Consider the following 23,755-nt stretch of genomic DNA (forward strand, 5'->3'; position numbering starts at 1 on the left):
GTCGATTCAACGCGAGAACGACATTGATGCGTGATGACAAAATTAAACTGTTACTCGTATATACTAAAAACAGAACTGTACATGTAAGAACATTCGAATGACGAGTAATGAATAAATGATAATGATTCTTCTGCTGAATTACAAGCAGTGAGAAATTTTTATATGTGTTTACTAATTGTATCATGACTCGACAATAGTAAGTGCAAATCATAAATCGAGACATTTCAGAGAAACACAGAAAAGAAAAATATTTCAAAGATTATCTACGTATCTTTTCTTTAATTGTTCTATTCTGATTTTAATTAATTCTGATATTTGATAAATAAATAAATAAAACATAAAATCAATCTGTTCGCATAAAAAAAATTTTTTTCACGTATATATATATGTATGGATTATATATTTATTTCATTGATTGTAATTAACAATCACGATCGCGAGAATGATATTCAGTTGAATTTCGATAGCATTTAAAACTTGTAGCACAATAAAAATTATTCGCAATATCGAAAACTCAAAGCGTAAATCTCATTAATAAGATTATACGGCTACTACAGGTGTTACAAAGGTAACAAGAGGATTTTTATTAATTTTTATAAGAGGAGAAATGGAGCGACAAGGAGGGTAAACGAAATAGAGTGTGAACAAACAGCGGTTTGAGGAGAGGTATATGTCTGTGCATGTCTCTGTATTTATGTTTTCCACGCGTTCCAGAATAGGAAAAAGAAATACGCTACGATGAACTGAAAGTATTAAAAAAAAAAAAAAAAAAAAAAAAAAAAAAAAAAAAAAAAAAATACCAATTTATCGTTCAATTCTTTTTCGTTCATAAAAAATCAAAAGTAACGCGATTGGCCGGAAATACATTACGCTTGTTGCAACAAGAACTGCGTTACGACACGATATCCAGTTAAGAAAAGAATCGAATACGCGTTTGCAGAGGAAGAAAGGAATTCATGTTGAACAAGTGTGTAAATATTAAATATTTAAAATGTCAACGTACGGGCCATTTAACGGAGATGATGTAAAAGCAAAAAGATAATATTGCTTCTCTTAAATGAGATTCGACAATATATATATATATATATGAATGATATCCGAATGCGCGTGTTTACGTACGGCGAAATTAATTTACGTACCCATGTGCTGATATATGTATGTATATGTATATATGTAATACATTATTATGTATATATATATATAAAAATACAAAATGTTGCGCGCACGTGTGATTATGTGAAAGAGTAACAGAAACAGAGTACAGACAACTTACGGGTATAGGTCATTTGGCCCTGGTAGTAAGAAGGAAGGTACACGTGTTGCGCGTGTGGAGGCTGCCCGTACACATTCATGGCTGCCATGCCGATTTCATCACCACCTACATTGTACGCCGTCGAGTAAGGTCATTTTTTTTATCAAAACGCTAATTTTGCACCATAAACACTGTTTCTAAATTTCGCTATCACTGGGTTGTTAAATAGCTGATTTTACGTAGCAGGAGATAAAGCCTACCGCGAGCTTTATAGTTTGTTCGTTTGCTTCGACTTAATAATTTTTTATTTACCTCACGTACTTGATAAAATTGTTCAAAGTTTCAGCTATTTTTAAATCTATGTATTCTTTTTTTCGTAGATAAATAGAATTAACATTCGAGTATTTGTTAAATGTAAATGGAAAAGTATAATTTTTAATCGAAATTAATTTCACTTAGTTTTGATTAAAATTTTATTCGTCTAATCTATTTTTTCTTTCTCTTTTTTTTTTCTTTTTTTACTTTATGTTCGTAAGATGGAACAAATAAGTATTATAATGTGAATGTATTATATTTTAATTAAGCAAACAAGCAAACCTGCTTAGATTTATTATTTGTTATAATTAAGTTTGCTCCGCATTATTGTTATGAAGGAAGAAATTTAGTCTAGAATTTGTTGATGGAAACTACTTACTATATAAATCTTACACAGATAAGAAAATAATTTTTATTTAATTCAGGCAGAGAGATTACAATGATATCTTGAAAAAAATTATTTTTTTTTTTTAAGATAAACTTCAAATTAATATTCGCGAATTTTTATTTATGTAAAATTTATGTTTACCTGTGTAAGGCAAATATGATATTATTTTACAAAAATTTTACTAAAATTCAAAATATTTAATCTATCTATCTATTTGATTATGTATATTAAACAGATTTTCAACTAGTTGCTAAGTTTTTTATGCATCTAATAACTATGTGTCTAATTGTAAGATAAATTATTTCTTTCAAAGATGTAACAACAACCCAGTGAACATACACTAAATACATGCTCTTGCAAAAATGAATGTTAACATAAACGCAACAAAACAAGCAAATAATATCATATATCACGTAGCTCTTTGACTTTTACTCGAAAATATGGAGACAATAATTATGCCTCCTCAAATATTTCTTTTTGTTAAAGATAATGAATTAAAGGCAATATTTTGTGATTCAGTGTGTAAAAACCTAATGTAATATTAAAGGATATTAAAGGTTTTGCTAATCTAAAATCGATAGTGTTTTTGTGATTCCCTTGTTAAAAGAAACCTGCTAATTTCTATTAAGGAAAATTATTATAGGATTCATTATGAACATGCTAAATTTTGTATTTTTCGTGTGTTGTCATGCGTTAAGTACATGCATTTATGTGAAACAAATTGAGAATAGAAAAATATAAATAAATTAAATGTGCTTAATAATGTTCTTTGTAATATTTTTTATATTTTAAATATTTTGGTGCAATTAAAATTTAACTATAGTAAACTATAGTTTACATACAATATATTATATAGGAAAATAGACGTTTCATAAAATGCTATCGAAATATTAATTTCGTAAAAAAAATTATATCATAAAATGTAATTTATTATATAATAAAGATATTCTGTAAATTATTGGAGTTAATATCACCTATTTAAATCATTTTATATCAAAAGACCTAAAATTTCAAATAAAATAATAACATAATTAAATTTAATAATTTCTTTATAAATAGAAAAAAATTTAATTAATTACATATTTGTTATTTATTTTAAATAAATGTTAAGTTTTCCTAAAAGCATAATTTCATGCAGTAAATTTATAATGTAAATGTGTATTATGCAATAATTGTTCTATAAGCTGTTAGATGTATAAAAAGCGAAATTACAAAAGCAGAACTATATTACAAACATATTAGCAAATATCTACTATTTATATTTTTATCGATTTTTATTTGATATTTTAATAAAATATTATTCTAAAAAAAGAAAAAAAATTGAAAACAAATAAATTAAAATTTTAGATTAAAATTTAAATTCTTGTTATAATATAGAAATATACTAATTTAACTAATCTTTAATTATAATTAATTATAATTAATATCTTGCGGTAATATCTTTTATCTTAATATTTTAGTATTCAATTATTCAACAAATTTTACAAATCTATGCAAAATATATTTTTTTTATTGAAGCATCTATATCTGAAATTTTTTAGAATAAGAAATAACGAACACTTACCCCCTTCATCTTCGCTATCGCTCATAAATGTTTCTTGCATTGATTCAGGAGCTTGCACTCTGTATTTTTCTTCAATAGTAACTGTATGAGTCGTTGTAATGATAGTTTCTGTAACTACCTTCAAAGTTTCGATGACACTAATGTAACCAAGTTTTTGTGCAATATCCAAAGCAGTTTGTCCATTCTATAAAAAATAAAATGTTAAAAAATAAAAATCTGAAGGAAAATTTAGAAATAAATTTTTCATAAATTTTACGTACATTAGTAGTTGTATTCGGTTTTGCTTTACCCTCAAGCAACAAATTGATCACTAATGTATGACCTTGTTGAGCAGCTTGATGCAATGGAGTATATCCAGCATTCGTACTGCTGTCAACTGCTGCATCAGATCGTAAAAGGAATCGTACCATAGCTGCTTGACCAAAATGAGCTGCCACATGTAACGGAGTGTAACCAGCCTATAACAAATATCTTAATTTTTAAAAAATATCTTTATCGAATTTTGTTTAAAACATACCTTTGTCTTAGCATCAATCTGGGCACCATTTTTAACAAGAATAGATGCAACATTGACTTTGTCTTCTTGTGCGCACAAATGAAGCGGCGTGAGACCATTCTATGAAAAAAAAATGTTTAATAAAATTAAATAATAAATATTTATTATTTAAAATAAATATTTTCGATATTTTATATTACCTTTGCTTTGTGATTTGTATCTGCTTTGTGCTCAATAAGTAGTGTTGACATATCAGTATGGCCTTCTTGTGCACTCAAATGTAGCGGCGTAAATCCTGCTTTTGATTCCGCGTTTGCTTTTGCTCCGTATTCCAATAAAGTAGTTGCAATATCCATCTACATTAAATGTAAAAATTATATCGAAATTATTGAATAATATATTAAATAATTTAATTAATGTTGTAAATAATTACAAATAAATTACCTGATTCTTGCGTGCTGCAATATGTAATGGGGTATGACCATTTTTAGCCATAGCATGAGGTGATGCACCCTTATCAAGTAGAAGTAAAGCTACATTTTGATGATCGTAGTGAGATGCTACGTGAAGTGGAGTTACGCCATTCTAGTTAAACGAACGATTAAACGAATTTAGTATCAGATATAAAAATCACATTTAATAAGAATATTATTTTTAAGAAGAAAGCAAAAAACTGTTTCTTACCTTTCCTTGGGCATCAACTGGTGCATTCCTCTGCAATAGTAATCTTGCTACATTCATATTACCATATTTAGCTGCCAAATGTAAAGGAGTGAATCCTTTTTTGGTCGTCGCGGTAAGCGAAGCGCCGTTTTCTAATAAAACGGATGCAACCTGGAATAAAAATTACAAATAAAAGTTAGTTATTAATAAATAATTAAATAAGATATATGTATGTGTGTGTATTTAAAATTTTACCTCTTCTTGACCTTCTTTAGCGGCAATATGAAGCGGTGTATATAAATCTTTAGTCGTAGCATCTACATCGGCACCGTGTTGAAGTAATAACATTACGATATCAACGTTGCCTAATCGGGAAGCAACATGAAGAGGTGTTTGTTCTTCCTACAATATTTGCACTTTTTCAAATCTCTTTTAACGCAACTGATATTTCCACATATATAAATAAAAACATATAAAATATTAAAATAATATAAATTATAAAAAAAGGAATAAGAAAATTAAATGCAAAATTGAAACAATGTTTTGTCTCTATAAAGTGAATATTCAAATCAAAATTTACTAATACTCAATTCTTTTCTTTACCCTTGCTCTGGCATCAACTTGGGCACCATTTCTAAGAAGTATCCTGATAATATCAGTCTGATTCGCTCTCGCAGCTAAATGCAAAGGCGTTTCGCCCCTTACTGTCGGTATATCGGGACTAGCTGCATGTTGCAGTAAATAAATCACTATGTTCATGCACCCCATGAAGCTTGCTACATGTAGAGGCGTCAATCCAGACTAAGCAATAAAATGAGTCTATTATTACTAAAAAAAATAATAATATTCTTCTTTTCTTATTGTATATGGATATAACATATGGATTATTTCTAATAATCTCTGATTCTAATTAAAGGCAAATATAATTGGTACTATAGTATCTATAACGTATATCTATGACGTAAGGTTTAATAAAAAAAAAAAAAAAGTATACTATCGAGCTGATAAGAACAAGGGATATACCTCTGTAGTGGCTTCGATGCTAGCTTTGTGCTTTAAGAGGAGCTCAACGACCTTCAGTCTGTTCTTTTTGCAGGCAATATGAAGTGGAGTAAAGCCGTTTAGAGCTCGTGCGTTTGGATCAGCATTTCTATCAAGTAAGAGCTTAGCCACTCGTACGTGTCCGCAATGAGCTGCCACGTGTAGCGCCGTCAAGTAATCTACCGTCACTTCATCCACGGGTGCTCGATGATACAATAATATCCTCGCAGCGTCAACGTGATCTCCTTGAGAAGCCATGTGCAACGGTGCAAGACCATTCTGTCAATAGAAAACAAGCCTCAACAAATTCAATCGCAAGAAAACCTTTTACTTTATATAAAAAGTAATACATTTTAATATTTACCTTCGTCTTGGAACCGATCGGTGCACCTTTCTCTATTAAAATATCAACAACTTCGTGATGACCAGATCGTGCTGCGCAATGAAGGGGTGTAAGGCCATCTCTCGTTTTCGCTTCGATATTTGCTCCCTTGCTCATCAAAAGATTTACCATTTTTATTTTTCCCCATTTTGCCGCTACGTGCATCGGCGTAATATTGTGCTGTGAAGTAGAGCATAATTTAGAGCAAAAATAAAGTTACAATTAAATTATCATATTCTCTCTTTGGTATAAATTTCTCAATTATTCAAAAACATTTTTAACAACACATTGTGAAGATCCTTTGAAAAGATTGAAACATATGCATAAAACTTCTTTAACGAATGGGAGATCTTTAATTAGATAAGGTTTACGATACAATCAGAAAACTTAGTGTTATTGTTGAATATAGAATTTTATTATAAATCTTCTATTTCCAACCCACATGAAATGATTGTGTAACCATTCCTCCAAGATGCTATTAAAACGTTTTAAAATATTTTAAGAATATTCTGCAATCATCATTTCTACTGGAAGAAATTTTTTTCAAAAAAAACAATGAGTTAAATAATGGAAAGGATACAAAGTCTTAAAAAATTCTCAAAATGTTCATGTCAAAGATTTTTGGAGTTCAGATTCACAAAAGAATTCATTCACACAAAAGTCACGAAAATTATATTATAAGTTTCAGAAATCCATTAAATAAATCATAGCACTATGACAATTAATCTTTTAATCTTTTTTCTGTGATTAATAATTTGATTACGTACATTAACATAGAAATCAAACTTTTGGATATGTTTTAATGGAAGATGAAGATAATGACTCTTTATTTGATTCTCTCAAAATTTTTTTTACTACAACACACATTTTTGGTAACAAAATCTCCACATTCTATTAGTTTTCATTTATATTCTCAGAATTACTATTCTAACATAATATTTCACTTCCTAATCAATTTTTATCAATATTTATTTGCAATTGTATCATTTTACCAAAATAATTTAATTCATATTTATGATCCTATATATCACAATAATTATTTACATTTTTACGTTTTATAATATTACATTTTACTTAATTTAAATATTTAGAAATCGTTTTACCTTAGCTGCGAAATTTACATCTGCTCCTCTATCGTAAAGCAAGGATGCAATTCGATCGTTACCATAATGCGCTGCTATATGGAGCGGTGTGAAACCGCTCTTCGATGTTACATCGGGATTATGATCGTTCTACAACAAAAGAAAAAGTAAGTTATAGACATTGAATTAATTCCTTTTCATATATTGATCACATCGGATTGAATATAGGGGGCTTCAATGGCAAATCATTACGACATACTTGTAAAAGTAGGGCAGCCGCCTTGCAATCGTCTTTCTTGGCAGCAATGTGGAGAGCAGGCAATCGAACTTTACCACGAGTGTCATTTTCCAACAGAACTGCTACCACCTTGTCGTGGCCCTGTTGCATTGCTACTGCTAATGGGGTGAAACCATCCTGTGTATATAAAAAATATATCAGATTCATGTTATGTACATTGAATATAAATCTACGCGATTTAAGCTCTAAGAAAATTTTTTCCAAATTATAACATATTAAATTAATTTGTCGTTTTGTATTTTTGATACTTGCTCGTTCAACTTTTGATATTATCTTATTATTCATCGAGTGTTTAACGAACATCAATTTTATTTATTACAAACCTCGGTAGCCAATGTTTGATTGGCACCTTTGCTCAAGAGAAATTTGACTACGGAATCATGATTTTCCTGAGCAGCCATATATAATGGTGTGAACCCATTTTGTGACTGTGCATTCACAGAAGCACCTCGTTGTACCAGCAATTGTACCACCTCCTCCTGTCCAGCTGTAACGAGATATTAATTTCAATTTCTCGGAATTTTCATCCCACGTATATTACGAACAATATACGAATAATATATCATTTTTTTTAGAAAAAGAGTATAAAATGCTTCGCAACAAAAATAAAAAAATAGTTCTTAATTAAAACACATTTATGTTTGTTTCACTTATATATTTCTTTTTCCATGAAAATTGTCAAAAATAAGCTATGAATTAAACGCTAAAGAAATGTAAAAATAGTTAAATAAATAAAAACATGTATTTTTTGTGATAACTCGTTTATGTTCAAAATCTATGCAAAAGATAGAAATAGTAATAGTTGCAACTTACCAAGAGAAGCGATATGTAATGCTGTATTTCCCTTTTTGGTAGCAGCATCGACCACTGCACCACGTTTGAGAAGTTCTCTGACGATTTCCAAATGACCATCTTTAGCTGCCAGATGTAAAGCGTTTAATCCATTCTGTAATTAAATCATGTTGTTCTCTATATCAAAAATTCTATATCAATTGTCAATATCGTATATACGATATTTTATTTATACATGAAAATTGTTGTATAAATGAATTACTGAATTACTGAAAATATACCGTCCACTACAATTTCATATTTAATATTTTTTTAACATATATATTCAAAATTTCTACGTAAATGTTTATCAATGTAATAGAAATTTCTTAAAAATAAAAATAAAAAAAAATAGAATATTGCTTACAGCATTTGAAGCATTAATGTCCACTCCCGATTCCAGGTATTCCAAAACCTTTTCCAGCTGCCCTGCACGAGCCGCACGGAGAAACGCCGTACTGGGATCGCTCTGAAAACACGAAAACACGTATATAAATGTGGCGGAGTAATTACGAGTGAAAGAGTTAAAAAAAAAAAAAAAAAAACATATCGAGATACAAGTTACGTTAAACCGGCTAATGAATAATTGATAGCGCAACTCTTTAAATACTTTCTTTCGCGGTCAAGTATTACATGTTTAATCATTCGTCACGTATTTCCTCACGGTTGTTTTATCGTACACCAATCAGATATGCTCAACCGAGCGAAAAGTATATGTATGAATGTAAGAAGACACTTGTCACAAATATTTCAACGTATCGTTAACCAGTTTTAATTGTCCAAGTAAAAAAACATAAATTTGAATTGTATCAAATTAATTGAAACTTAATTTTCTCGAGTAGTATATTTCAAGAAATTACTTCAAAAAATTGATTAAGATAGAATCAGAAAATGATTTGGTGTGGTGGATAGATGTAACAACATTGTTGGTGTTTATCAATTTCGTAAAATTCATTCGTTGTAAATGGTGTCAAGCTGAAAACTTAGGCGTGTCATTATTTATCCGAATCATATTGCGGATAAGTAATTAATATGGAGCGCCACGCCGTCTGCGAGAAATGACAATCCTCTCGGTTTCTCCCTCTTTTTACCGTGCTCGCCTTCACCCTATTTTTCGATCAATCTCTCTCTCTCTCTCTCTCTCTCTCTCTCTCTTCGCCGTTATGGTTGGTTCATTTGATTCTTCGTCGGGGACACAAGCTTACGACTGGTTTTATATAAGTTGCGGTATATTGCTTTTTCTTGCGACCTACGCACAACGGGGACCAACAACGGAATAAAATACGTCTGGGTGGGTATTATATTGTTACAGTTCAAGGGAACGCGAGGCATTTTTTTTTTTTTTCGATTCAGACGTCTGGACTATAATTCTTCGCGCATTTAAACGAAGATGACGAGTAAATTTTCAAACGATTTTTAATTTACGAAGCTGTAAATAAAGTAAAGATTATTCTTTCTTTTTCTTTGACTCTTTATATAATTGAAGAAATATTAAGTTTCGTTATAAAATTTTCGTTTGAATTAATATTAATTTCCTTCATCAAAATAAATAAAAAAAAAAGAATTTCATGGAATTTAATCATCGAATTAAATCAATTACAAATATTTTAATCCATCAATCATCTATTTATAATCTCGAAACTTATATTTCTTGAAATATTCATACGTCAAAATTGATCAAAATTTATATCAACATGTTCGAGTACATTTTCGACGAACGAAAATTACGAATGCGTGTAATTTCTCGATATGCACATGTACTTATATCTGGTAACATATCTACGATGCACCTTAATCAACCGATATCTCGTATGCAACTCGGGTGTAAGGAACCTTTTGCGCTTGCAAACTTCTCCGTCGTGCTTTAAATAATTCAGCGAACCGTTACTCCGACACGTGGATAGTCCCTTCTATGTCCGTCTCTCCCGTCTTCTTTCACTGTCTACCAGCAGCTACCTGTCCCATCCCATTTTTTTTTCAAGGTATACCGCATCTTCCGTGGTGCAACGATGAAGGTCCGAGACGAGCGCGGCCGGTCACTGCACTCATTACTTATTCCTCCATCTTGGAAAACGTTCACCGTCGATTCGCATAATTCTTAAATTGGCGTTAGTTACGCAATCCTGTTAGAAAATTATTAATCCAGATCAACGTTACTCCAACATTCCTCGCCGAGTCAAAAGCCGGATTAAATAATATACCATTGGACATTCGAGTAAAAATGCATTTTTGCGATAACGAAGACGAAGACGATCGTTTTCTTTACCGTGAGAAGAAAGATTTTCCTTTATTCTTGAGATATACACGATATCGGTTTACTTTCCTCGTTTAAAATCGACTATCAAGACTAAGGGTTGGTTTCTATTTACAGGTGTACGCTGCTGACTCGACATAGTTTTCCTTAAAAGGTTCACGTTGATTGGATACCTTGGTTTGCACGAGAAGAAGTGCACCGTTCGCATAGCTCGGTTTGAAAATAACAGTGAAAAGAAGACATCAGATACAACATATTATTTAACATGCCTTATCAATAATTTATGGAATTTGTTAAAAATTTCTGAGGGAAATAGATATAAAAACTTTGTATTTCAACTAAATTTTAATTTTAAATATATTTTTAAAAACGTTTAAAAATTTGATTAGTCAAAGTTCTAAATGCTTTTAAAAATTTATCATAATTTTGAAAGAGTTAATATCTTTTTTTTTTTTTCTTTTTTTAAAGTACTTCTAACCAAAAATAAACGTTTAAAAATTTGATTAGTCAAACTTCTAAATACTTTTAAAAATTTATCATAATTTTAAAAGAGTTAATATCCATATCTTTTTTCTTTTTTTAAAGTTTTTTTATCGTATTTTTAAAAAAAAAATCATTTATGTATTATGATATGTTGTTATCTGATTGTTTAATTTTTGCAAGGATATTTACCTGTGTGTGAAGGAAAATAATTTTTTGTTCAATTATCGTACAAATATACGCTAATTTCATTGTGTGATATATGTAAAAAGTGATTTAGCTGATTCGCTCTAAGAAAATTATCGTAAACTATTGACTTACACCTAGGTGAGTATAAGTACTCTCGATTACTCTGTCTGGCTAGGGACGCTTTAAAGGTTTCTAGAATCCTTTCTAGAAGGGAAAGGGAAGATGAGGGAATATTAAACGTAGCAGCATAGTTTAAGCTGCACTATTATTAAGCTATACTATCGAATCGATAACAATTTGTTACTTGTAACCAAGGATAAATAAAATTAATTTACAGAAGATCGAGACACGTTTAAACATCGTGGTTATTTATGCGGATAGAAAATTCAACAAAAGCTATTTAGTCGATGGATACAATGATAAGTTGTTGAACTGGTTTTTAAATAGCGCGTGTATGCACAAGTTTCTACGCCTATGGAGAAGAGTTTCGATGCTTTAGTTTCGAACAAAGTTTAGTTACCGATGGTATGAAGGTATTAAATTGTTTAATTTCTTATTTTTTTTTCGTCTGTGTAAAAATTTACGTGGCATGCGAGGAAAAGAAAACTTAAAAAAGGACAATGTCCATAGTAAAACATTAAAATCATATAGTGGTGTAAATTAGTCTATCAATATCGTCTGCACTTTCGTAATGCAATATTCCGCATTTATTATTGTAGCAAACTCGGTATATTTTTCAATGTTATGAAAACATGTCAACGATAAAGAATGAAGTTACAATTTACGTTAGTTGACTATGAAACTAAACGGATGATATTTTTAGATAACTAAATAGAACGATAATTCAGAGCTCGAATTCTCGAGATTTTATTATTTTATTTTATTATTTGTCGCATCGCACGAGAAAATCGTATATTTAAACCGTTAACTTTTTTATTCAGTCCCTTTCACATAATTTCGTTCAAAAGATAGAAGAAGAATTGGAAAAATTAAAATAATGCCAATTTTTTTCCTTTTTTTTTTGCCTATTTTTCTTATATCCCTCTCCACTTCCCTTCCAATTGTATTACAATTTCCACCAATTTCCACTCCGTATATTTATATAATTAGTGTATTATATAGACATAGTTGTTGCACAGGAGAACAGATAAACTGTACTCCTCTTTAGAGGCCCTTATTACTTCGTTCTTTTCGCTCGATAGTTCATCAAAATTCCTAAGCAGTCAGACTCGAACGTTTCAAAGTGTGCATCGATAGCGAGCGCAACAGCTATGCGTCTTCCTGCAATTTCTGGCCGTGTATCAAGCTAACTATAGCTACGCCGTGCTATACCAAACGCACTCGTATAGAGGCAGGCGTACGGCCGTACGAATGACCGCTTCGGGTTCACGTTGCGAACGAACCGACAACCGGAAATACAGGTTGACGCCGAATAATCACGCACACGGTTGATATTCGCGACCCTGACTTCATCATCTATTATTAGCCGCCGGTCCTCTTCACGCTATTTAAATTGATACACATGTACACACATTTTTAATATAGTGTGTATCAAGATGCTAAAGTATGCTAAATACGTGACCGTCGTATAGATAAATTTGCTTGTAATGCGGTTTCATTTACAATATTAATCGACACGCCGTCTCGAATGATAATTAAAAAAAAAAAAAAAGAAAATCGTGTAAAAAAAAACGATTATGAATGACAAATTATTGCATATATTTTTACCATCGATTTTGTATTGTTCCACTTCTGACGGAACGGTAATATAGGTAAACACAACAATTTCTTGGCCTTGGTGAAAGGAAGATGAATCTCTTTCTTCTGCTCTGGAATACGAAATACCTTGCCAGCAGCTAAAGTAGAAACTCGACCGTACAAAAATCGTGAAAGCAACGGAGGCAGTGCCGCTTTTTCGAGCCGGTGGCCAGGAAGGGATCGTTTGGTCTCGTTTCTATCAACGGGAAGGGAGAGAGAGAGGGAACAACCGAGAGAGAAAGAGATTTTAGCCCGTGTCTAAAAGGAAATTAAGCTGCGCAGAAACCGGCAACTAGAAGAATGGTAATTAGGAGTAATACGAGAAAATGAGAAAAGGAGGATGGATTTGTCGACTGGTTAAAGAAGTGGAAGAAGATGATAATAAGAAACGAAATAAACGGAGCATGGAGGGAGCCGGGGGGGGAATGAAGAGAATGCGAAAAAGTAGGAATAAAAATAACGTAAGCTTTGGACCGTGATCGAACAGGCTCTCGAGATTGCAGAAACTTGCAAAATATGAGTTCGATCGATCAATTGATGTAAAAAGGGAATCGAAGAGATGTTATCCACGAGACTCGAAGTATCTATAATAAAATCGAGAGATGACGAGACCGACAGAAATACCGGATTGTTTGTTGATGGATATAGTTGCAATGGTAATTTTATGCCTGACGTGTTCCATCGTTTAAGAATTCATAAGGTTTCCTAAAACTCATGTCGTAATCATTAATGTGTACAAGAACGAATTGAATTTAGAATAATATTATAATATGGAGACGCGATTCTCCAACGTATAATAAATATATATATATATATGATAATAGGCTGTATGTGATTACGTATTCGTTCGAGTTGCGCGAAATGAAAGTAATTGTTGAATAATATTAATATTGGGGCAAATGTGACATGTACAAGATTAATATTAATTAGTGCAAAAATAAAGAAATTCGTTATTTTCAAGAATTCGACGATTATATAAATATACGGGGAAAAAATTTAGCAAATTGATTATTCTCTCTGATACGTATTTTATGAAACATTGGTTAGTGAATTGGCGCTAGTAGTATAATTACTAACACTGGTGGTGGTAGTAATAGTAGTAGTAGTAGTAGCAGTAACAGCGAAATGCCATCGACACTAGTAGTAGTACGAATAAGTTGCAATATAAACGTAGGAGGAAGAAGTGTTCGCATAGCTACGCATTAAAAACTTCCATTGAACCGGTATGTACGTGATGAAGGTATCATTAAAATGCCATGTTTTTCTTAAACCGGTCGTGGGAATGAAATATCGCCGTTAAGTATTCTAATTTATTTTCTTATCTTCTTGATCCTAACCTCCTGTAACCATGTTATAATTAATGAGTACATCGTACACACATCGAATCTATTCGATAAGGAGATAAAGAATAATTAGAAATTTCTTATTATACATATATAGAAGCGACGAGATTTCTTAAATATCTTTAACTCGTGAATATTTCTTCGATTAAAAGATCGAAAACCATCAGAAGATAATAATTAATAATAATAATAAAAAAAAATACATCGAAATGCAATCTTAAAAAACAGGTTGCACCAGTTATGACGACATCGCAATAAAGACGACGATTTCTGAAACGAGGCGACTCGAGTTGCACATGTTTGCTGTCTCTCTATCTCTCTCTCTCTCTATCTATCTCTCTTCGACCGTGATATTTATATCAGAAACCATGAGAGATATACCTTCGTTGATCGAATCGTTTCTCGAACTTTTGACAAAAAACAGATCCGACATACGCTTAACCGAGACCTCAACCTACTCCACGTCGCACGATGCTGGGCATAATAGTTAAAAATAAAACCAAGGTATCGGTTCGAATCATGACCGCAAAAGCAAAGACACGTTCGTTTCGTTTCGAATGCAAACTGCATCTCATTTTCACCTTTCTTCCCCAACGATCGAGCCGAACCGAGCCTAGGAGAGGAGAACTCCTTCCCCGTGTATATATTTCGTGGCTCTAATTAAATTTATCAGCGTTGCTGAGAATCCTCTTGCCATAAGGTTCCCGCGAGTTTCTGCGAGGGAAGAACTTCCCACGGAAACGACCAACCCCTCTTGCAAGCCAATATCTTCGACGATAATCTCTCGCGTCATCGTCGTTTATCAATAGGAAGACCTTGGGAATACGAAATATATCTTGGAACGACAGGAAGAGTTTAACGTACGTGGACATTTTATTTCCACGTTTTAAATTCGAAGTTAAATAATTGTAAAGTATTATATTTTACATATATAATTTCTTGTATTTGCATTCGATAGTTTTTTCTTTTTTTTTTTTTTTTTTTTTCTTAATTCAAGCAAGTTTCCTCGACGTTGTTGCGTGAAACGATGACAGGCAGAAAATTGCGACTATTTATAAAAATAAATAATGTACCGAAGAGAATCGGTACAACCTTGTTCCATGTCGAGCGAGAAGTCGCGTTAAACGATTTTAATTAAGCAAGTGTATATCGAATTAATTGAAACAAGTTTCGCTTTCGGAATCAAAACCTCTATTACTGTTTCCAGTGGTATCACGCATGAGCACCTCTTGCATAATCGCAATACATTATAGACGACAAATGACATCACGTCCCTCGTAAGCGTTGAGGTCATCAGGTGGTGGCCTGCCTCGATATTACAGGTTTTTACAATGATTTCGCCTCGACTTGGTTCGATCGCTGCGACGATATAGCATATCCGTGTACGTGTGTGCGAGCGCGTACGTGGCCGATTTACTGAAAAAGTTGATCTTCGACTCGTACTTTTCAATGAGATTTAAAAGGCAGGTTCCCTTATATCCACGTACGAGTGCGCCCGATTACGCACTAGAACTAACAACGCACTATAAATAGAAAATGAAATCGAGCCTCGAGAAATGCAAGATTATTAGTTTATATGGCGCACAATGTGATTATTCTTCTATTATATATAGGCAGCGAAATTTATATAAGTTCTAGATTTCTCTAGTTGAAGGCAAATCAACGATGTTACATATAAATATTCAAATATGCTATTATATTATTTTTTTGAATTTGATATTTGGAATTAAAAATAATTAAGTTTATCGTATAACAAAATCGTATACATACGTAGAGAAAGATTGCAACATATCGATATTATCGATGTACACGTAATTTTTTCCTTAATGCTTCGCGTCCATTAGTGTCTATTTTTAACCTTGTGTTGCTAGTTGAGTTTGTTTGTTACACATCGGTGTACAAAAATATTATTATTCAATTTGCGAAAAAACGGATTTCTAAAAGGAAATAAATTTTTAAAGGTCAATTTAAATTAGTCTTTGACAAACATATGCTAATTATACACACGTAATAAAATATTTTACGATAATATAACTTTTAACGAATCTTCGAAAGTTAAACAATTTTAATGATGAACAATATTTATTCGAGTCGAGAGATATATTTTTCAAAATTACAGATATATCGATATTTATTAATCGCGATTCTCAAAAACCTATTCATCCTATGATAATAATAAATTATTCACCCGTGAAATGCGCTTCGTACTTTCTAACTCTAGAGCAGCACGATGATCAAGATCGTATCGTTACCGTTATAATAGTTCAAGTACCGGATACATTTGCTCAAGAAGCACTTGCTTCCACGCCACCATTGACTCGCCGACCATCCACCAAAATTTTATATCCTCTTTACTTTTGGCCGGTGTCCAACGAATGTTTAAGATTTTCCTTAGAAGAGAAAGATCCAATTAGTTAATTTCGTTTGAAAAACACGTTTTCCGCAAAATCTCTCTGCGATTAAACACGTCCTCCCATTCAAAGAGCGCTTTCATCGAGGTATTAGCGGATATAAGGGAGAAGCCATTAATTATATCACAATGGAACAATTTTTTCTTTTTTTTTTTTTTTTTCACGAAAGCCTGTAGACAACGCATCAAAGTTTCTAACACAGTCGTGTCGCGAACTTTAATTCCGCAATTTCCTCCACGAGTTGAGGAGAAAGAGAGAGATTAAGCGCGACCTTTCTGAAATTGCGTTAATACTTATCATTCCTTGTTGAAAATAGTTTTAAGAGAGGAGAATAAATTCGTCATTACCGATGTAAATATGGGAGAAAATTCTTTCGAATTGAGATGAATAAAAATTACGCGATCACGATTATGAAAGTTGTTCGAGGGTATGTAACCGAGATATTAACCAAATTCTTGAATCGTGACTCAAATGATGTTCCAGGGCGTCCAACCGATCACCGACCAAGATGATAGTATGATGTCAGTCTCGTACAGTCAGTTGAACGGAAGCACTCCCGTTAAATCGGTTAAATGTTTCCTCTGTCCCTGCTCGGGAACATTCGGGTTTATTGTGACTGGCAGAGATAGAGGATTCGACGATCAGCCATAGTATTCAGAAATGGCTTGCAGCACCTTTTCTCTCTTAAGGTAGATCGAAAATGCGATTTATACGCGGCAACATCGGGGAAAATTGGGTCGTGAATTGTTGTTCGCTCTTTGTCGCGTGTCCCAATTTTCTTTTTTCTTTTTCCTTTTTTTTTTTCTTTTCACTCGTCTGCGTCACGTCGTAAATGCAATCTGTGAGTCATGTAGCGGCCGCGTAAAGAGTGGAAAAAAAACGAGAAAACGTTGAAATCTGCGAATTTCTTCATTATATTACATAACGTTATTATTTTTTATTGGAAATTAGAAAAATAAGAACGATCGAAAATCGGTTTAAAAATCGGATTTAAAATCGTTTGCCGATCGAAACGATAAACGAGGAATTTATTAATGTTGTCGGTATTATTATTTCCAAAAAAAAAAAAAAAAACACTTTATTTCGAAAGGAAATCAATAATTTTTGATACGTTCTAATATACAGAAGGGAAAAAAAATGTATAAACTAGGTAAATTAGTTGTATAAGTTATATAAGTTTTCCATTTTAAGCTTTATGCGATCCAACAACAAGCTTAGATGCTGAAGTCAAACGATTGAACCCTGAACCTGTTATACCGTTATAACCGGAGGGCATAATCTAATTGTATCACACGATAAAAGCAATTCACCTTCAATACGTTTATTTTTATAATAATATCGAATGGAATAATGATGAATAAAAGCAATGATAAAAAAAAAAAATATTCTATTCCTTTCGATTCCATCTTATTATTACGATATCAATTAATATCAAAATATATTTTTTTATGTCACTTTCTCTTCAAACTCATTTTTCTCACTTTCTTAACGGACACTGCCGTTAAGAATGAGCTTGGATACTCTCGTACAATCGCTTTCAACGCGATCTCAATGTTTCGGTAAAAAAAAAAAAAAAATATTCTCAGTAGAGTAAAAGTGAGCGAATACCGTTGAGATCAACTGGCGAGAATTTTCTCTCTCGAATGTACTTCGCGCTCAGAAACGTCACGTTTCTATAACTCGAAAACGCAGTTGTGAATTTTTTCACGCGCGACTGTCTTTTCACGCGCGATGCTCTGTTTGTGCCCTGAAACTGGTATATATGTCATATTTTATACTTCAACCAGTAACGTAATCTCTTCATCGCCGCCAACGCGTCCTTTTCATTGGGGCTTAATTAAATGTATGGCCGACACGCCGGAGGAAACGAGAACAGGAGAGCACAGCTCCAGCTTTGACCGAGGGGGGCCAATGAAGAGCGTGGTTGAAAGGGTCGAGGTCGTGTCTGTCGCGCATGCGTTTCAATACGAAACGCAGATATTTCAGAATTCGTCGATTTCTCTCTTTCCCTCCCTCCTTCTCCCTCTCTCTCTCTTTCTCTTTCCTCTTTCTACTCACTGTCTTTGTTATCGTGTAACGTGTAACGTTGCATCGGCGGAACAATTTTTCCATTAGAGCGTGACACATTAATCTCACCTTAAATTGACACGCATAATTAAGATCTTTCTCGCTTGCCTCGTAATACGTTTGATCGTGTCTCGTCTTGCACAACGAGCTAAATACTATGTTGAACGTTCCAAATGAAATAAAATAAAATACTCGTGTGTCGCCTTCGTTTCGATCCTGGTATTTATTCGTAAAGTTGAATAAATCCGGTAAGAAGAATTTCGATCGTTTCCGTGTTGAGATGATAAAATAATTTCGATAATAAAAATGTTGAAATATCCGAATAAAGAAAGTAAACGTATGATTTCGTTCAATCTAAAGGTAAAGAAGCGTATGAATAAGTGAATACCGTTTTATTTTCATCGTTCCCATTTTTTCCTTCAAAAGTAGGGTAAGTAAATAACGGCGTGTAAAATTGGTGAGCAGAGAAACGATTTAAAACTTCGATGCTTTTATAAAGATTCGAGTTATAATTTGAGAAAAGATGATCTTTTCCGTTCGATAATCGAAAATCATTTTATCAAAGCATTTATCAACTTGTTAACGATCAAATAAAAAAACTGATCACTCGAAGAATTTTAATCTCAATAAATTATTTCGAAGAAATTAGATAATGCGGATGCATAATTCACGATTATACCACTGTCGTTTATCTTTTTAAATTCTTCTTCTATTACCGGTACATTATGTCAGAACGAATTACGAAATATCTAGGTCAATGATCGATAATATCCAAAGTATAATATTTCACTCATAATTTGTGCAACATTTATGTCGAGACATCCAATTTTGGGGTCAGACGTGATTTCAACCACAAAGTGGATCACGGAGCGTGCTATTGCCGTTACTATACCATTCTGTTGCAATCATTTTGGCGCTATATATACTCGTTTAATGTAATTTAAGATCGATTTGAGATTCGTCGCAAACTCGTTGACGATTGTCTCAGAGAAACAACGAGTACGATTATATTTCCTCGATCGAAACATCGTAACATTGTATTTCCACTATTTTATTATTCGTATTACACGAAGGATAATATTAATAATATAAAAAAACAACGATGCAACAAACGTTCATTCACACTTTTAAACATCTCGCGTAACCTTTAGATTCATACTCTTTTGAAAGCGGCTCTATCGAATTTTGCTGAAAGGGTACCGATAGACTATCGATCAGACAGAAGGTTGTCGTCCCTATTGCGTAACATTATCGCGTCACTTCAAAAGGTTAAACGTATAATATAATAATACAAATAGCATTTCGCTTCGATAAGTCCCTTCACTTTCTCTCCACGCTATCTTTAACACGCATAAAACCGAAAAAGTCATGTCCAAGTCGTGTTAACACGCAATGGTTACACCGGTCTTGATCCCCTATCCTCTTGAATACGAACGTGGAGTAAAAATCATTTAACAGTGCCCGATTCTAAGGTTTCTCGGTATACCACAAGATATACTTAGAAAGTCGGAAGTGTAATGTATTCCACAGCCCTGTAGTGTAGCTATCAACCGGCGTAGAAATCGGTGTATTGTATGTCGATTCCAGACGACTGCAACGAGACACTACAGTGCGCTATACCGGTAGACCAAAAGCGAAAGAAGAGAGGAAAAGAGCGCAATCAAGAAAAGAACCGCTGCTTAATTTTTACTTAATAATATTTAACCTGATCTTTTTAATATCAAAGCTTTGGAAAAGAAAAAAAATCGAATGACGTTATCGTTAATTAAATTAAATAAGAAGTCACGCGAGGAATTGATGAAAGGAAGGAAAAGAGAGAAAGAGAGATAAATTCGTATATTTCGCGAGGCGAATAATAGGTAAAGTACGTGTGTATGTATACATCGGTATATGTGGGACAAGCAAGATGGAGTCTGGAGGTTCGGGTCGATATGAACGCGGCAGCGCTATTGCAGCAAACCGCCCCCTATTCCTGTCGTTCCGCTTACCTCTTTCTTCGCGTCCTTCCACGTCCACGAACCCTCTTATCACCTCGCTCTCTACGCCTATCGCTCAATTGCTATCGACACCGTTACTTAATTAACATCTCGGTATGCCGTGGCGGAGATAGAGCTCAAATATGCTGATCACTCGTGTTCGGGGAACAATGAAGGGATTCGTGCGAAAATTGAATCTGTTACTTGTCCGATAAGCGAGTTCTTTTTCGCCTACTGGCACAATTTCTCTGTCGCCTTTGTCTCCTTGTGCACAGAACACGCGTTTGTCTTCGTTTGTTTTCGAGTTGAATACGAACGTTATTTTAATCTTTGGATCGAATTATTCAAAAAAATTTTGTTGAATTTATTAAGGGGATTAAAATTGAACGGATGGCATAACTGAATATCGGAATAGTAAAGAAAATTTTAATTTTCATATCTTATTTTAATGAACTTTCCTTACGCTTTTAAACAAAATGACGCGTTATGAAATGCCAAAAGAATGATGATGAAATTCATATCTTGTAGAGAGTAAAAATTTATAACGGTATTTCATAAATTTTTAATCAAATTCCTATTTATACTCGACGATATTATAATATTTTATATATATATATTAAAAATCCAATTGTGTATGCACATGTATATAAATACTAGATAGAAATGACACGGGATATCTGAAATTTTCTGCAATCGGATTCTTTAATCAAATTGTCTAATATGATAAAGAGATTCGGGGCTTCGGATGCATCGAATCACTCGTTTACGTAAATATACACTTGATATTACATCCACGGATAAAATAAAGGTGCATGTAAGAAATTTAAGAAATAAAAGAAGCTTTAAAATTCTATCTTCTCTCGGTCGGTATCGATTTTATTAATCTCCTCTATTGTCAGGAACAAAATTCGATATTATTTGATTAAATCGCCGCGTGTGAAGAAAAAAATAGCCAACGCACGATAATCGATGCAGGTTGTTGCTCCAAGTGCCTAACCTTACCTAATACCAATCAATATAGGTTGTTGCACCGATTAATGGGTAACTAGAAAATAAACGATTATAAATAATCACTCGTTCAATATTATAATCTATAACTCAACTTTTATGGAACACCACCGTTTTGTTAATTCATTCACGAAAAAATATAACGAATATATTGACGATACACGCCCGTTTAACGTAAAATCTAATTTCCTATATCGCGATTCTGAATTCGAGAAGGAATTGGAGCATCCACGATAAACTCCGCCCAATAATTTTTCTATTTTTCTATTCGTTTCTTTCTTCGTTTATCTAACTAGTATTCAACCTGGTTGTCACTGACAAATTGGCGACAAACATATTTAATAGACACATTGAAAACGACGTCATTGCGATCGATTTTACTACACACACACACACATACATATATATATATATATATGGAACGAAATGCACATATTTCCATGTCATTAACTACGTGAAACGTGTTCGTTTATGTAAATGAAACATTATCCAATGCATTCGATGCATATTTTACATAAAAATATTTTACATAAAAATATTTTACGAATTAAAAATTTTGCATAAACGTCGCATAAACGGTTAAATCGTGGGCGTCTATATTGCGGTACACTGTAATTTTAATCGACGCGAAAGAGTGCATTATGTATATGCGATTGAATATCGTATTTCTCGGTTAACAAATCTCGATCGATCGATCGACTTTTGCTAAAACAAATTCCGTTTCATCTCACCGTGATATCTCTTTCATTCTCGACGAGGTCGAGTCGAGCGAATGGGGAATATTTTTTCGAAGATATCTTGTCGGGAGGGAAATAAATTTCGGGTTTCTTAATTAGAAGCAAAACGACGAAGGCTTCGAAAATCGTTTGAAAACGCTCACTTGTACGAGAGGGTTCGCTTCTCTTAACTTCTCGAGACTAAATTAAACGACGTTGGGGTGCCACGAACCCCAGTTTAGCGGTGAGAGGATCGGGAAAAGGGTGACAGTCGGGTTACCGGGTCGAACATACGCGAAAAAAAAACAGATGAGGAAGTATTAAGTGCACAAGAAAAGGCCAGAACCCTTCATCCACCCTTTTTGATCATTCCGTATAGGGTAACGTGATAAATTATGATCCCTGAAGATACGAGAGCCATTGTACAATTAAATTATGAAGAATGTAATGGAAAGTATATAACGTAAGCAAGAATTAATCCTTTATCGCAATGATATCGAATCGTATGTATAAAATGAGAAATAGAAAGGGTCAAATTTGATTGGAGCAACATCTATTAAAACAACTAGAAGAAAGTGGCTGACATCTCGTCGAGGCCGTCACGATTTAATAATTTAATTAGATTTATGTTGATGACACATCGTGGTCGATTGTTGGGCCTGATGAATAACTCAAACTACTTATAAAGCTTTTAATGACGATAGCGTTTTATGAGACTTTATTAAACTGGGTCAATCACTGGCGTCGTCTCCGATATATTACGTGTCTATCCATAAGTACGCATCCGAGGCACGGTGCCAAATTTCTTTTGAGAAATCTCTTCTTTAAAACTATCGAGAAAGTATACGCTTCTCCGTACGATGCACAAGTATTATATTAATCGCTAAGAAAAAGAAAGTCGGGTCTCTTTTTTTATTGGTCAGAATTTTTATTACACCTTCGACCTTCATTTTTTTAACACCCGATATAACATTGAACGCGATAATAAAAATACATCGTAATAAAAATGTATAAATTGAACATACCGTAACGCGGTAAGAATACAACTTTTTCCCCCTTCCAACTATATTACGTATACGTGGTTCGAACAAGTTCAAGCGGTGGAAACGGAGCTTTAAGTTCTCTGCTCGAGCATCGGCGATATGTCGGTATACGCGAGGCAACATATCGAGGCAAAAAACGTTTATTTTCAGTCTCCACCTTTACACCCCAGGAAGGAACTTTACACGTAGATGAGCCTG

The 23,755-nt window shown here is 33.1% G+C and overlaps 1 protein-coding gene across 12 annotated transcripts in view; it reads right to left on the reverse strand.

Moving 5' to 3' along the window:
• The window catches only part of LOC122720093 (microtubule-associated protein futsch-like), a 78,123-nt gene that overhangs the window by 48,028 nt on the left and 6,340 nt on the right, over positions 1 to 23,755 (reverse strand). For 11 of the 12 annotated variants that reach the window (XM_043946590.1, XM_043946582.1, XM_043946581.1 and 8 more), the window contains exons 3-18: positions 8,680 to 8,781; positions 8,295 to 8,427; positions 7,805 to 7,968; positions 7,443 to 7,598; positions 7,205 to 7,333; positions 6,084 to 6,281; positions 5,702 to 5,998; positions 5,282 to 5,479; positions 4,934 to 5,080; positions 4,700 to 4,849; positions 4,460 to 4,600; positions 4,216 to 4,371; positions 4,037 to 4,135; positions 3,780 to 3,977; positions 3,520 to 3,703; positions 1,274 to 1,378 (exon numbers count right to left, since the gene is read on the reverse strand). In XM_043946590.1, coding sequence (XP_043802525.1) covers positions 1,274 to 1,378; positions 3,520 to 3,703; positions 3,780 to 3,977; positions 4,037 to 4,135; positions 4,216 to 4,371; positions 4,460 to 4,600; positions 4,700 to 4,849; positions 4,934 to 5,080; positions 5,282 to 5,479; positions 5,702 to 5,998; positions 6,084 to 6,281; positions 7,205 to 7,333; positions 7,443 to 7,598; positions 7,805 to 7,968; positions 8,295 to 8,427; positions 8,680 to 8,781 — 2,557 coding nt within the window. The remainder of the gene's footprint in view (positions 1 to 1,273; positions 1,379 to 3,519; positions 3,704 to 3,779; positions 3,978 to 4,036; positions 4,136 to 4,215; positions 4,372 to 4,459; positions 4,601 to 4,699; positions 4,850 to 4,933; positions 5,081 to 5,281; positions 5,480 to 5,701; positions 5,999 to 6,083; positions 6,282 to 7,204; positions 7,334 to 7,442; positions 7,599 to 7,804; positions 7,969 to 8,294; positions 8,428 to 8,679; positions 8,782 to 23,755) is intronic. The other variant, XM_043946585.1, reaches the window with a different exon arrangement.

The sequence above is a fragment of the Apis laboriosa genome, unplaced genomic scaffold, assembly GCF_014066325.1.
Source record: "Apis laboriosa isolate Shangri-la unplaced genomic scaffold, ASM1406632v1 scaffold9_cov152, whole genome shotgun sequence".
NCBI lineage: Eukaryota > Metazoa > Arthropoda > Insecta > Hymenoptera > Apidae > Apis > Apis laboriosa.